The sequence below is a fragment of the Botrytis byssoidea genome, assembly GCF_014898295.1.
Source record: "Botrytis byssoidea strain MUCL 94 chromosome Unknown BBYS_004, whole genome shotgun sequence".
NCBI lineage: Eukaryota > Fungi > Ascomycota > Leotiomycetes > Helotiales > Sclerotiniaceae > Botrytis > Botrytis byssoidea.
Window position 1 is genome coordinate 160,876 of NW_024065845.1, and position 12,526 is coordinate 173,401.

Here is a 12,526-nt window from a genome sequence, read left to right on the forward strand (position 1 = left end):
CTCGTCGAACTGTGTCTGGTCATATTGCATGTGAAATGGAATGGAAAGATTACGCGAGGACCCTGAAAGCCGAAAGCTACAACCATTGTGAGACCTCAATAGAGCTCCCAAAAAAGTTCCCACCAAAAATGCTGTTCATAAATACAATTACCCTTCACAGATTATGGCCCTGAGTCGTCGGGATGTGATCTTAGCTGGTATTGCCGTATTTTTTGCCTGGGGATTTGCTACCAATTGGATTCCGACCTTGCGCTGGATTGGATATGCATTTGTCGCAGGACTGATTGTACCCATCGTGGGGCTCATAGCTTTGCTACTTCTTACATCTAGAGGTTCCCAATACGGAGAAGAACACATTGTACGCCGCCCAAAAGGACCTGCATTTCTGGCCGCGACGAAATGGAAGAAGGAAATAGCCGCGTTACGCACACGACAAATGCATGTACGAAAGCCATTGGTTCCAGACTCCTTTATAGTGTCATGCGCCCTCGACGATTTCTTAGACCTTATACTTCGCGATTTTGTGGCTTCGTGGTATGGGGGTATCAGTAGGAACCCGACGTTTACCAATGAGGTCGACAAGACGATAAGATTGGCTCTTGTCAATCTGCGAGATCGATTACTGGATATAGATTTGGTGGAGGTTGTGACCACCCGTTTTGTACCTATTCTGACAGGGCATTTCAAGGAGTTCTACAATGCGGAGGTTGCTATCAGAGGCAAGAATTTGAACCGAAGTGTTACGGAATCTGATGAGTTGGACCTTGCGATAGCGGCGAAATACAATGATGGGAAACTACATTCTGCGGCTTCTCTGGCCTTCTCAGATACAAAGCTGGTACAACAAGAATATCTGCGGGATTTGACACAAAAACTGCTGCCGGAGATTCTACCAGAGCATGCTATCGGGAGTCGTGCGGTGGGAGTTTTGATCAGGGAATTGGTGGCTTGTGCCGTTCTTTTCCCCATAATGCAAATGCTTTCTGATCCGGATATGTGGAATCAGATAATGGAGGCATATGTATATATCTCGAATCATCATCAATTTTGAGATTTGCGCTAACACTATATAGGGACGTTCCATGCTTCAAGATAGATCAACTGTGCGAAAACTTCGAGCTGCACTAGATGAGCATGCATCACCCGCTCCTAAATCGAATCGTACTGCGCAGTTTCCGAGATTGTCACCGGGAGACCATGAAAGAAAGTTCGAAAAATTCATTCGCGCGATTAGGAAGACGAACAATTTGTCAGATGCTAGAAGGTTTCGAAGTGAGGTATCCAGTCAGTTCAAGCGAGATGCTTTGAAGGATGGACAAGATCCGGTATACTTGCGGCGACTTGATATTGGAAAGAGAATACTGGATGAAAGGGTTAGCCAATTAGCTGCCACAGGTGATCGTGTAGCTCTGGTCTCGCAACCAGGTCGTAATGGCGTTCAAGCATCAAAGCTCGAACATGCGTCACTTGTGGATCTCTTACATGATCCTTCTGGTCTTTCATACTTCATGGAATATATGGATAGGCAGAATTGTATGTCTCTTGTACAGTTTTGGATTGTAGTTGATGGGTTTCGAAATCCTCTAGAGGATGATGGTGCAGAAGACGAAGAAGTTCCGACCACTATTGCCCCTTGGACTGATGCCGATAGAACGGATCTTGCTCAGATAAACGATGCGTATCTTTCTAAGCCAGAACTCAAAGTCCCGGATACTTCGAAACGTATTGTCCAGGAGTTTCTCAAGGCGGGTAACAAGGCAACTTCAAAACAATACTTTATGGCTAGGAGAGCTATATTACGCGCTCAAACCTCTGCACTGGAAGTAATGCAAGATAAATTCTTCCCGCATTTTAAAAGATCAGATCTCTTCTACAAATGTCTCACATCTCAAGAAGCTTCAAAAGTTCGCCAACCTTCTCCAGCACCGTCACTTAATTTGGAGAATACAACGCGTAAACCGTCGATAGCTCCCAGATCAAATACTACCATGACAGTCAACACACGGTCCCCTTCTTTTTCAAGAGGTTCATCAAAACTGATTCCAAAGAGGTCAGATTTACGTCGGGCTGCCATGTCTTTCACTGATTTAACCGCCCATCAATCAGACCCCATGTCAAATTCTCGGGCCTCTCTAGAAGAGGAAACTCCCCTATTTGAAGATGACGACCTGGATAGCGATGCAATGGCAAATTCAATAATGAGTCTTGATCAAGAACCTGGCGTGATTGTTCCAGATAACAATGTTGTGCAAGCCATGGAAGCAGCGTTGAATACGATCATGGAGGATAAGCCCAACATTGATGATATTCGAAGCTCACTATTTGGCCCTAATGATACCCCGGACTCACCTGTTCCAAGCGTTAATTCTACGTCGAACGACATCTCAAACAGAAGTTCAAGTGATCATAAGCGAGCGGATCTATTTGGACTTGAGAATGGCAAAGGGGCTGACAGACATGAACGAACGGAAAAGCCAAGTATAGCATCACTTGGACTTGTAAACACTTCATCTAGAATTGGTGTATTCACAGATAACGATCTATTTGGGGACGAAGAAAGGTTTCTTTCCGATGAACATGACGACCCTGAGAAGGACGACGATGAAGATAACCAAGATCAAGTCCACGAGGCAGCTCCTGGTGATTTGGGTCTAGCAGAGGCTATCACTCTCCTCACTACTGACATCGATCGCCTTATAGCTCAAGACGCTGTGGTTGATTCATTAACAAGAAAAGCTGAACTGACAAACAATACAGCCGAGCTCAGAATCCTGCGAAAGTCCAAGGCTAGTTTAGAAAGAGAGATTCGCCGTAAAGAGCTTCAGAGGCAGCAATATGTTATACAGGAAAGTGATAACAGTCTTTATGGACGTTCCACGATCAAAATCAAATCGATCATGGTTGGAAAAGAGGACGACGGTCGAGAGTATGCTGTTTACGTTATTGAAGTACAAAGAAAGGCCGGAGAACAGATGCCGGCTGCAACCTGGACCATTACTCGACGTTATAGCGAATTTCATGAACTTCATCAACGACTGAGAATCAAGTATCCATCAGTAGGACATCTTGATTTTCCTCGTAGGCGAATGGTCATGAAGCTACAAGGAGATTTTCTTCAAAAGCGACGTGCGGCATTAGAAAAATATCTCCGAGAAATTCTTTTGTTACCAGATGTATGTCGAAGTCGAGAGTTGCGCGCATTCCTTTCCCAAAGTGCTCTGGCTCCAGAATTAGAAGACGCAGGTGCCATCGACAATAAGAAGGATATTATGACAAGATTCTACAACTCAGTAACAGATGGGATGGAAGATATTCTAGGAAATATTCCAGTACTAGACCAACTATCAGTCGCAGGACAGAATCTCTTATCAGCAGCAACCAACCAGCTCATCACCATGCCCTCAACAATAAGCGAGGACCCTCTAACAGCAGCCGAAGCAGAAGCAGAACTGAACGCCTTCGAAGATAAAGAGCTAGAACCCTTCGTCAAACCTATCTGCGACATCTTCCTCGAAGTCTTCGAACTCAATCGTGGAAATAACTGGCTGCGCGGCCGTGCTGTAGTGGTTGTTCTTCACCAACTCTTAGGTGGAACGATAGAGAGAAAAGTTAGAGAAAATGTAAAGGGGTTTATTCAGGATGACATGATCGTGAAGTATATTTCAATACTTAAAGATTCCATGTGGCCTGGGGGGGAGAGGAAGGTGGAAGGGAAAGCCAGAACGATGGGGGAAAAGAGCAAGAGCAGAAAAGAGGCTAGTTTGATGCTGGCCACGCTGATACCGGATTTGGCGGGGAGTGTGGTAGGGAGGGTGAACGCGCAGGCGGCTAGTCGGAGGATATTTGCTACGTTCAACAATCCGAGGCTGAAGTAAGTGTTATTTTCTTTGCTTTTTAAGAGTTGGGTTGGGTGGTGCGGGTGATGATGAAATTGAATGAAATGATATTGAATGAAGAGACAAGACTAACATCTACATTCAGTGCACATCTTACATTTACGCTGTTAGATGAAGTTATTGATGCTTTGTTTGGGGATTTGGGTTCATAGCTGACTGGTTCCATTTGAGTGTTTGGCAGTTTAGCAGAGGCGTTAGGTTGATTTTACTGATTGCATCATTGGTATGGAGTTTGCAGACGAATATCATATTGCCTTGATGAATGGCAGGTTCGGTGGATGAAATGATCGAGTGGTTATGTTTGGAGAGTAGAGAATGTATGATGTGGTTACTGTTGTGGTGTGATGTATATACGAGAACTAGATTGGATTCATGGATACATAGTGGACTCACAGCCTACGGTACTCACATGTGGGATTCGGTATCCGAAGTAAAGTTGAAGTGCGAAGTGAGGAGAAGTGCAAATGGTCATCGAGATCGGAATGAAGATATGCGAACATTAAGATACTTTTTCCTCGCGTTCCGAGTGTGAGACTCTTGACCAGGACGGATGAAACCTTGCGGTAATTGTGTTGTTTGTTACTGAGAGCTAGCTTTGTGCTGAAGCCATCTCTTCTTGGAAGTACGGGCAGAGATGCAAGAAGAGAAGCATGGATCAAGGGGTATATATCATTAGCTCTTGGAGTTAGATCTGAATCGCGAGAACGGTTTTATTCAAGTGAAACTAAGTTTAGAAAGCTTTCCTTGATATTTTTTTCAATTGTGCGATAAAATATTGGGCCACAACGGCTCCCGATCTATATGCGGAGAGATGTGAAGTTTAAAAAGTGAAGAACGGTTCCGGTGGAGTCTCGAGAGCTTTGTTTCCATTTCCATCTTGAGCAGATACAGATGTGCTTGCAGGAAATCATATGAAGAAACACAAAGACAGTCTTGGAAAGGAGAGAGAATGGATGGCCAGTGGAGAAAACTCCCACCCGCTGTTATCCCATCTCGTCTCGTCCCATCTCCTAGTCTCTACAAATATTCATCCCTATATACCTGATATTCACTTTCATCTTTCCTCCTTCCTCCCAATCAGACAAGTCAGAACCAAAAGATATAATCTCATTACTACCTACTTACTCTCCTCTTTCTCAAGCCCCACAAAAATCCAATCTACCTCCATCCAACCCATCATTCATATTCACTCCCCCCTTCCCTCCCTCTCTCTCTCCCCCTCTCCCTCTCTCCAACAAAAAAAGTCAAAAAGAAATAGGAAGACCAAAGAAACCCCTCCCCTTTCAACCCAACAAAAGCCTAAGAGCGCGACGCTCCCAACCTCCAATGATCCGCCTAAGTACCAGACCCAGTACACCAAATGTGATTTCTTGCACAGGTGTGGCGGTACCTCAGCGTCACTGTCCGATTCGAAGCCTCGCCAAGTGCGAGTAGAGAGGCGGACAAACTCTTTTTTCTTCTTTTTTTTTTCCCGAAATGAGTGGACTCTACCGCTGCGTCATCGGAACGTTGGGGGTGCTTGTTGTGGGAGGCGAGTTTGGAGGTTATATTGGAGAGGTGGGGAGAAGCGAGGAAGCGGATGGAGATAGGGCGGCGGGGGGTGAGGAGGGAATGGTAAGGTGGGTTTGCAGTTTGTACAAATGGACTCTAGTGAAGTATGAATGGCTTGGTGGCGATGGAGTCGGCATGCGTCTCCTTTGAATCGTAAGTAATGGGATTTTCTCAAGTTCAAATGGAGGGCGATGAGTAAGGTTTGTTGTTGACAAATTTCTAACAATACAATGAACCGTACCACATGTCAAACATGACATTTTTGAAAGGCCATTCATGTCATATGGCAACACAGCAACAAAATAAGACCACTGTAAGAACAAATCAATAAATTCTTCATCTCAAATATACATTCCCTGACCTCATACCCAAATCAAAACTCCTCATCACTCGGCACCCAAATAAGCAATCCCTCCTTATCACTCTTCATTCCCTCCGTCGGCGCAATTTTCAACACCTTCTGGAAATACCTGTCTCTAATCACACACCTAATAGGACCAATCCATTCCCCTCTAACTGTCGGCAATAATCTAAATTTTACCGTTCTTCTCGAGAGCGGCACTAATTGAAGCGTGCTCTGTTTGACTCCTGAAAATGCAAATTGTTCACTAGGATCCATTGTAATTGCGAATGAGAGGAAATGATGTGAAGGATTTTCGATCGTGACGTCGAAGTGTATCATAGATGGGATAGTCGAAGAGTAGGTTACTGCAGCTAGAACTCTTGGTTCGCTACTTGAGACGAGCAGTCTCGGCACAGGTACGATACATGTATTTATAGTGGATCCATCTTTATTTCTCCGCCATTTTATGACGAGAGATAAGTCAAGAGTGGCTGTGCCTCGGTCGTCCAATGAGTATTTTTGCGTGAAAGTGTCGAATTGAGCTTCTTCGAGTTCGTTCGGACTAATTCTTATGCCGCCTTCGGGTATTGTGGTTAGTCTCTTTGTGGAGCATTTGATGGCACCTTGTAAACCGAGGATTTCGACATCAACATCTTCGACAATTACGTCTTCTGTTGCGAATGAAGCAAAGCGAGTCGTTAGACACCATTTTTGTGCCAATCCAAACGCTTCACGATCATTATCTTGTCCATCTTGATTGATTTCCAATGATTCCTCATGGGTAAAGAAACTCGGCCAGGAGTCTGGATGAATTCGAGGAGAGAAATCATAGTTAGCCTCAAAGGGGTTCAAGATTGAAAGTTGTGCTGACATCGTTTGTGAGATAGGTGTCTCCAGATCTGTTACGAGGTTGTATGAAGCTTTGAGACTAAGATCATAAACTGCCGGTAGATCTATCGATGAGATGACCATTTCCACTGTGATAGAAGAGCCACTAGCAATAGTACCTAGTGATATCTCATGATCATCTTCTTCAGATTCAGTATCGCTTGGTGAATCCGTTTTATCGAGGCGTCGTAGGACAATATTGGATGGAATGTTTTCTCCAAGAAGACGGGCTTCTAGGTCTACAACAGAATCGGTTTCCTCTCCATTTTTCACTTCGAGATGTAAAGAGACAAGTTCATTTGTATAATACTGCTCCTGGAATTCGAGGATACGTAACTCCAGCTTAGGTGGTTTGGGAAGTACGTGAATGGATGATGGCCTGGTACGAACAATATTCTTCTTTGTTCCACTATCACCATACCACATTTCAGGAAATGATGGCCTGTCAAATGAATGGACATAATCAAAATCGAAAAGCTCAGAGGCAATCGAAAAGATGACCTTCAAAGCCTTTGCATCACCTGCTTCTCGCAGTAGATTTACAAATTCGAAGGCTTTAACCTGACCAGGACTGAAAGTAAGATCCTCATAGCTTGTCAACGTGTGTCGAGTAGGTGGATCTTCGGGATCATGACCTTTTTCCACAGTTGATTCGTCAATCAAGGAAGTCTTCTTAAACAAGACGCCAGCTTTCAGAGTCTCGGAATATTCAGTGTTGACTTTATGCCGTAGAAGAATGGGTTTCATACTACCTGTAAACTCTACGCGTATTTCGCTAATGGTTACAGGCGTCGATGAAGCCAAAGCTGAAGACCTGATTGCTAGTTGAGACAATGAATGCTCACCCACCTTTCCTTCGGACTTCTCGAAAGCATATGATGCAGTCAAGAAGGATTGAACTTCCTCGGCATGAAGTACAATGGCGGGCTTCACCTTGACTGTGTTTAGGCCGTCTAAAGACTTTTCGATATTGTAATGCCAATTCGATTGACGAGCAAAGCCTATGTTGAATGTTAACAAATGATAGATTTTATCTGTCAGGGTATACTAACAGGTATGTAGAAGTTCCCAATCCACAGCAACAACTGTGCCTCCATCGCCGACCTTAGCAGCAGCCTTTCTCAAAGTCCATGCAATCTCCTCAACTACAATCCACCACCCCTCATTCCTGTACGTCATTTTCTGCCACAGGGCACGAAGAATTCGTAACGCGTCATCCCATGCTTCCCTTTTCATATGTTCTTTTCCGCATTGAAATAGGAGCTCCTGCACTAGGCGGTGTTGTCCTCTCGCCTGAAATTCAGTAATAGCTTTGTTCAGGACGTCAATTATAAGACTTGCATGATCAACGCCTGTCCGACCTGGTAAAGGATTCTCCTCATGAGGTTGAGGGCAAAGATATGTATCATAAGTATAAACTCTGCTCGCAATTTGTGAAGCGGGGGATGATCCAGGTGGAGATCTATCTTCCTCTGGTATTGCTAAAGCAAGAGCTCGACGAGCCATTAAATGTTTCGAAGCCTCGCGATACCAATAACCTGGATGGTGGAGGTTCTCCCATGGCTGCACCCCACTTGAGGTAGTTTTGTCAAGTGGTAAATATATGGTCGACTTAGATTGGGTAAAATCCGCGAAGTTAACTTTCTCAATCATCTCAGCCATGATAGTTGCCCAACGAGCTTCCCATGCTTGCCAGCCATATGTTGATGAACCTTTGCCTCTACGATCCACAAAGTCACGTATCCTGTCCCGATGTATTTGCCATCTGCGGACTGCAGTTGATGAATGTCCATTCCACAGTAGACAACGCAGGATTCTGATTGCAAATACATCGGCGATGAGACGCCCTTCGTTGAATCGAGGACTCCATGTAGCAATGGTTTCAAGGACCTCTTCGCCCAACAATGCTTCGTAGCCACTTTCATATGAACGAACAGCTACATCCATTTCCTGCCTGAACTCGGCAAAGACTCCAAGCTTAAAGTCATATCTCACATTCCATCCTTGTCCAGTTAATGTTTGTGAAGTTCCTGACGTGGGTGGAGCTGTTGGAGGTGGAACCACACCTCTATTGCGCTTCCTTCTTGAGTGCTTGCTCAAGTCACGATAATATTCAACACAAAGTGGGTATATAGTAAAATAGATCGTATCGACAAATGCTTCAATTTCAACAGAGGAGCTTTGTGGAGGTAAGAAAAACAAGGAAGTTTTCGAATCAAGACCAGTTGCTTTACGAATATTAGAAAGACGCTCTTCTACATCAGGCAGTGGCACGCCGGGTGTCTCGCTCAATAATGCAACTATAAGCCGAGTTTTGTAACCCGATTTGTTCAGTATATTTTTTATATTGTTGATATCCGTTTTCAACTGATTATCGTGTAAAGTTGCCAAGTTCGGATCAGATGTAAAGCTGTAGAATGAAAGATATGCGCTTGGTACGAGATCTTGGTATTTGTCTAACCACTTTGTATCCAACAATCCATCTGGGAAGATCGTTGATCCTGGGGTCAGTGGAGATAATGGAGAGTGCAAAATAAGTCTAGAATTAGGGACAGAGCCCCCAGAATCGGGGGAATGCGAAGTATTCGTTGGAGGTGGAGCTTTGCGACTTGGTAATATATAATCCTATGAACCCTTCAGTGATTGACTTCAAGAAGAGTGGCCCATCTGTAGCTACCCGTCCAATAACCTTCACCCTGAACTTCTTCTTCTCACTATGCTCGTTTGCGTTCCATGGTAGATTTCCCGCGTCACTCTTTTTGAAATACTGTAGAATGAAATTCGCATCCTCTGATTCCAACGGGGCAATATCAGAGGTGATTAGCACCCCTCCTTCCTTCAATCTGGCATTGGTCGGCGATGGATCAGCTCCCAAACCGGAGACTACGAGCAATGGTAAATTATGCGCAATATATTGAGTCGCATAACCATCCATCTTGATGGTCTTGTGGTCTCAATAGCTCCATAAGACTACAGATGGAAGCAGTCCAGGATTCGTTGCCAGGCAATGTTATTTCGTAAACATAAATTGGTCGATTGTGGAATGAATCGTTCGAATGTGAAGATAGGCAAGGCTGAACTTCGCGATTAACCTGGATCTGAACGCAGCCCTTTGAAATGTCAAACTATTGGCGGAAGAGGATATAGGTTAAAGATTATTACTCAAATGTAATATAATGATGTATCAATTTCAATGCTTGCGTCCTATTGAAATACACAACTTCACAACTTCAGACCATAGGTACCTACGAAAGGCTGATTATTTCGCGATGCACGGATCATCCTTAAATATAAGCACCGACATGCCGATTGATGTAGCCTCGCGCTGTACCCTCCCAGTAAGTACAAAGCTTCTTTAGATAACTTTGATCATTCTCGACTTTATTTCTATTGTACATTGTAAATTCCTCTCTGCCCATTTCTTGCCCTCCTACCTACTTCTCGATATAAGAAACTTGGGATTCATTCTATTTCATATAGTCAAGGATAAGTAAACCGGCGCATACATTCGAGTTTCCCACAAACTCATTGCGATCAAATACCTTCCTTCCATAACAACCCCGTACTCAAGGCACCCCAGATTCAGCTCTTGGATGCTTTGATCGAATGCGAACAATCACGGCATGCTTGTAGGACTCTAAGAATATAGCTGCCATAAAGATATTGTTCTCATTTACATATCTCGAAAGTTGTCACAATGGCTTCGCAAGCTGCTATGATCGCGGATACAATCATTGCTATGAAAAGAGCAGTCAAGAGAAAAGCATATGGTATATACTGGTCTACACTAGAGGAATAAGTTGATCGATATATCTGATATAATTTGGCAGAATCAGATTCCGATGCTTCGATCGAAAGACTTACAAATCGAGGAAACAAATTACGAAAGAGGGCAAGATACGTGCAGCAAGGTCAATTGGCCCCGCCAAATGGTCGACATATATACAGAGAGGTAATGTTTGCACTTTGGGGAGAGTATTCGGAGTTTTTGTCTAATATTTGTCTACCATTAGACAATTGAACATGCCGGCTACACGAGAGATATTATTAGTAGGAAACCCCCGCTTATTGACGAAGACGGCGAGAATATCGAGAGCGACGAAGAAGATGAAGAGAAGATTTCAATCGCGAAGGCAGCAGCAGCAGAATTCGATCCATATGCAAACATAAAACTAGAAGGTTCGTGATTCCAAAATATTGTTACTTTGGAAGTCTCCCGCTAATTATTTCGAGTAGAACTCCTTGCACCTTTGACCTCTGCCGCCGATTTACCTGACCATCCAAAATTATCGCAGCCCTTCACATCGAAAGTCTTAACAGAATTGACGAAAAATGCGGGAGAGATGCTTCAGAAAGAAATGGCATCTTTGTGGAAGATTAAACATCTCCTAACTCGACTCAGTGGCCATGATACTTGGATGCCGTGTGAAACCGTTGAAACTGATCATGACGCTTCTTTTTTTGAGACAGAAACGGAACGTCATCGGGCTCAGGTAAAGAGAATTGAAAAACAGCACGCGGATATGATGTCGAGAGTAGCTCTGGCTTCTGACGACGATAGCGTAGCTGCTTCAGGATTGATGATTATGGGTATCGAGAGCGATGCTGCCTCTGGAGTCGCTGCTCTTCAGGATTTGAAAGGGAAAGGAAAGGCATTAGATGTTGACAAAGATATGGCATCTAACTCGGCAAATGGAGAAATTGCCGACACATCTGCCGCAAACGGCACTGGCAACGACTCAGAATTGGCACATGGTTTGACACCACCGCCAGACGATGTTGAGATGGACCAAGAGGGTTCGCAAGGGTCTGGGGATGCGATGGACATCGAGCCCATGGCTGAAGATAATGAAGATATTACGGTCATGAATGCTGTTCCTCGCCGTATGAGGACTCGCGCCCAAGCACAGGCGGTGTTCGACAATGCGACTCGTTCGAGGTCTATCACACCCGATTTAAATGGCGAGCCTTTCGTTCATCCTTATTTTTTGGCACCTGAGAACTCGTATCCTGATCGAGACCTTTACTTACCTCATGGAGAGGCTGACGAACTAAGGAAACTATTGGTACACTATATTCAGAAACAAGAAGAGATTATCCGAGGAGCCCAGAAAGTGTACGACGGATTATTGAGAGCCGATCGTATGCGCCATTTGGTTTTGAAATGGACAAAAGCCGAAGGACATGTCGGTGACAATCGTGATATGTCAGATGGTGAGGATTGGTATGATAAAGACGAATGGGGATTAGATGAAGACTTGAAGAAAGGACAAGACGAAGAAGAGGAAGATGCTGCAACAACAGCCAAGAAAACTAGAACGAGACGACAGTGATCTGACATACCGAATCATATCATATCATGGGGAACATTATTTTGGGTCAAGGGAAGGAAGGCAGGCGTAATGGGGTATGGAAATTGAACAGGAATCCAGGGGATAAACTTACTGTATGAAGATACCATGACCTTGGGGGGGGGAAATTCATGATGGCGCAATTAGGAAAGATTGCATTATATTATGCATTCTGTATTGAATGCAACAAATGGAGTGAGTGGTACAATATGAACAAATCGAAATTTATAGGGAAATTTAGGTATATTGGTTGGTATGAAATGAAAATTATATTGTTCAACATTTCATCGGTTATTAATATTACAAAGTAGGAAGGTGGAAGGTAGGAAGGTCTAGATTTTGGTGGGAGGGTGGAAATTCCGTACCCAGGTATTGGTGATACACGTGCTTATTAAGCTTCCTTTTCTCAGGTCACTCTTTTAGAACTCGCTTACAAGAAAAGACGTCATGAGAACAGGTAAGGGTACGAAGGGTATGTACATGTATAATGATTTTGT

General features: G+C 44.0%; 4 protein-coding genes across 4 annotated transcripts; 3 read left to right on the forward strand and 1 right to left on the reverse strand.

Annotated features, from left to right (window-relative positions):
• Nucleotides 1–163: 163 nt before the first annotated feature.
• Nucleotides 164–4,547, forward strand: EAE97_002163 (uncharacterized protein; the record flags this gene model as incomplete). The annotated part of the gene is made up of 3 exons (XM_038872674.1): nt 164–1,021; nt 1,074–3,871; nt 3,982–4,547. 3 exons carry the CDS (start codon nt 164–166, stop codon nt 4,046–4,048), a joined length of 3,723 nt encoding a protein of 1,240 aa, XP_038735880.1. The 3' UTR covers nt 4,049–4,547.
• An 825-nt stretch (nt 4,548–5,372) lies between these two features.
• Nucleotides 5,373–5,597, forward strand: EAE97_002164 (uncharacterized protein; the record flags this gene model as incomplete). Its single annotated transcript, XM_038872675.1, has 1 exon — nt 5,373–5,597. The coding sequence occupies one exon, from the start codon at nt 5,373–5,375 to the stop codon at nt 5,595–5,597; it is 225 nt and encodes a 74-aa protein (XP_038735881.1).
• A 223-nt stretch (nt 5,598–5,820) lies between these two features.
• On the reverse strand, nt 5,821–9,613 carry EAE97_002165 (uncharacterized protein; the record flags this gene model as incomplete). Its single annotated transcript, XM_038872676.1, has 3 exons — nt 5,821–7,679; nt 7,731–9,303; nt 9,356–9,613. 3 exons carry the CDS (start codon nt 9,611–9,613, stop codon nt 5,821–5,823), a joined length of 3,690 nt encoding a protein of 1,229 aa, XP_038735882.1.
• Nucleotides 9,614–10,375: 762 nt separating this feature from the next.
• Nucleotides 10,376–12,011, forward strand: EAE97_002166 (uncharacterized protein; the record flags this gene model as incomplete). Its single annotated transcript, XM_038872677.1, has 4 exons — nt 10,376–10,448; nt 10,509–10,630; nt 10,692–10,857; nt 10,915–12,011. 4 exons carry the CDS (start codon nt 10,376–10,378, stop codon nt 12,009–12,011), a joined length of 1,458 nt encoding a protein of 485 aa, XP_038735883.1.
• Nucleotides 12,012–12,526: the final 515 nt, after the last annotated feature.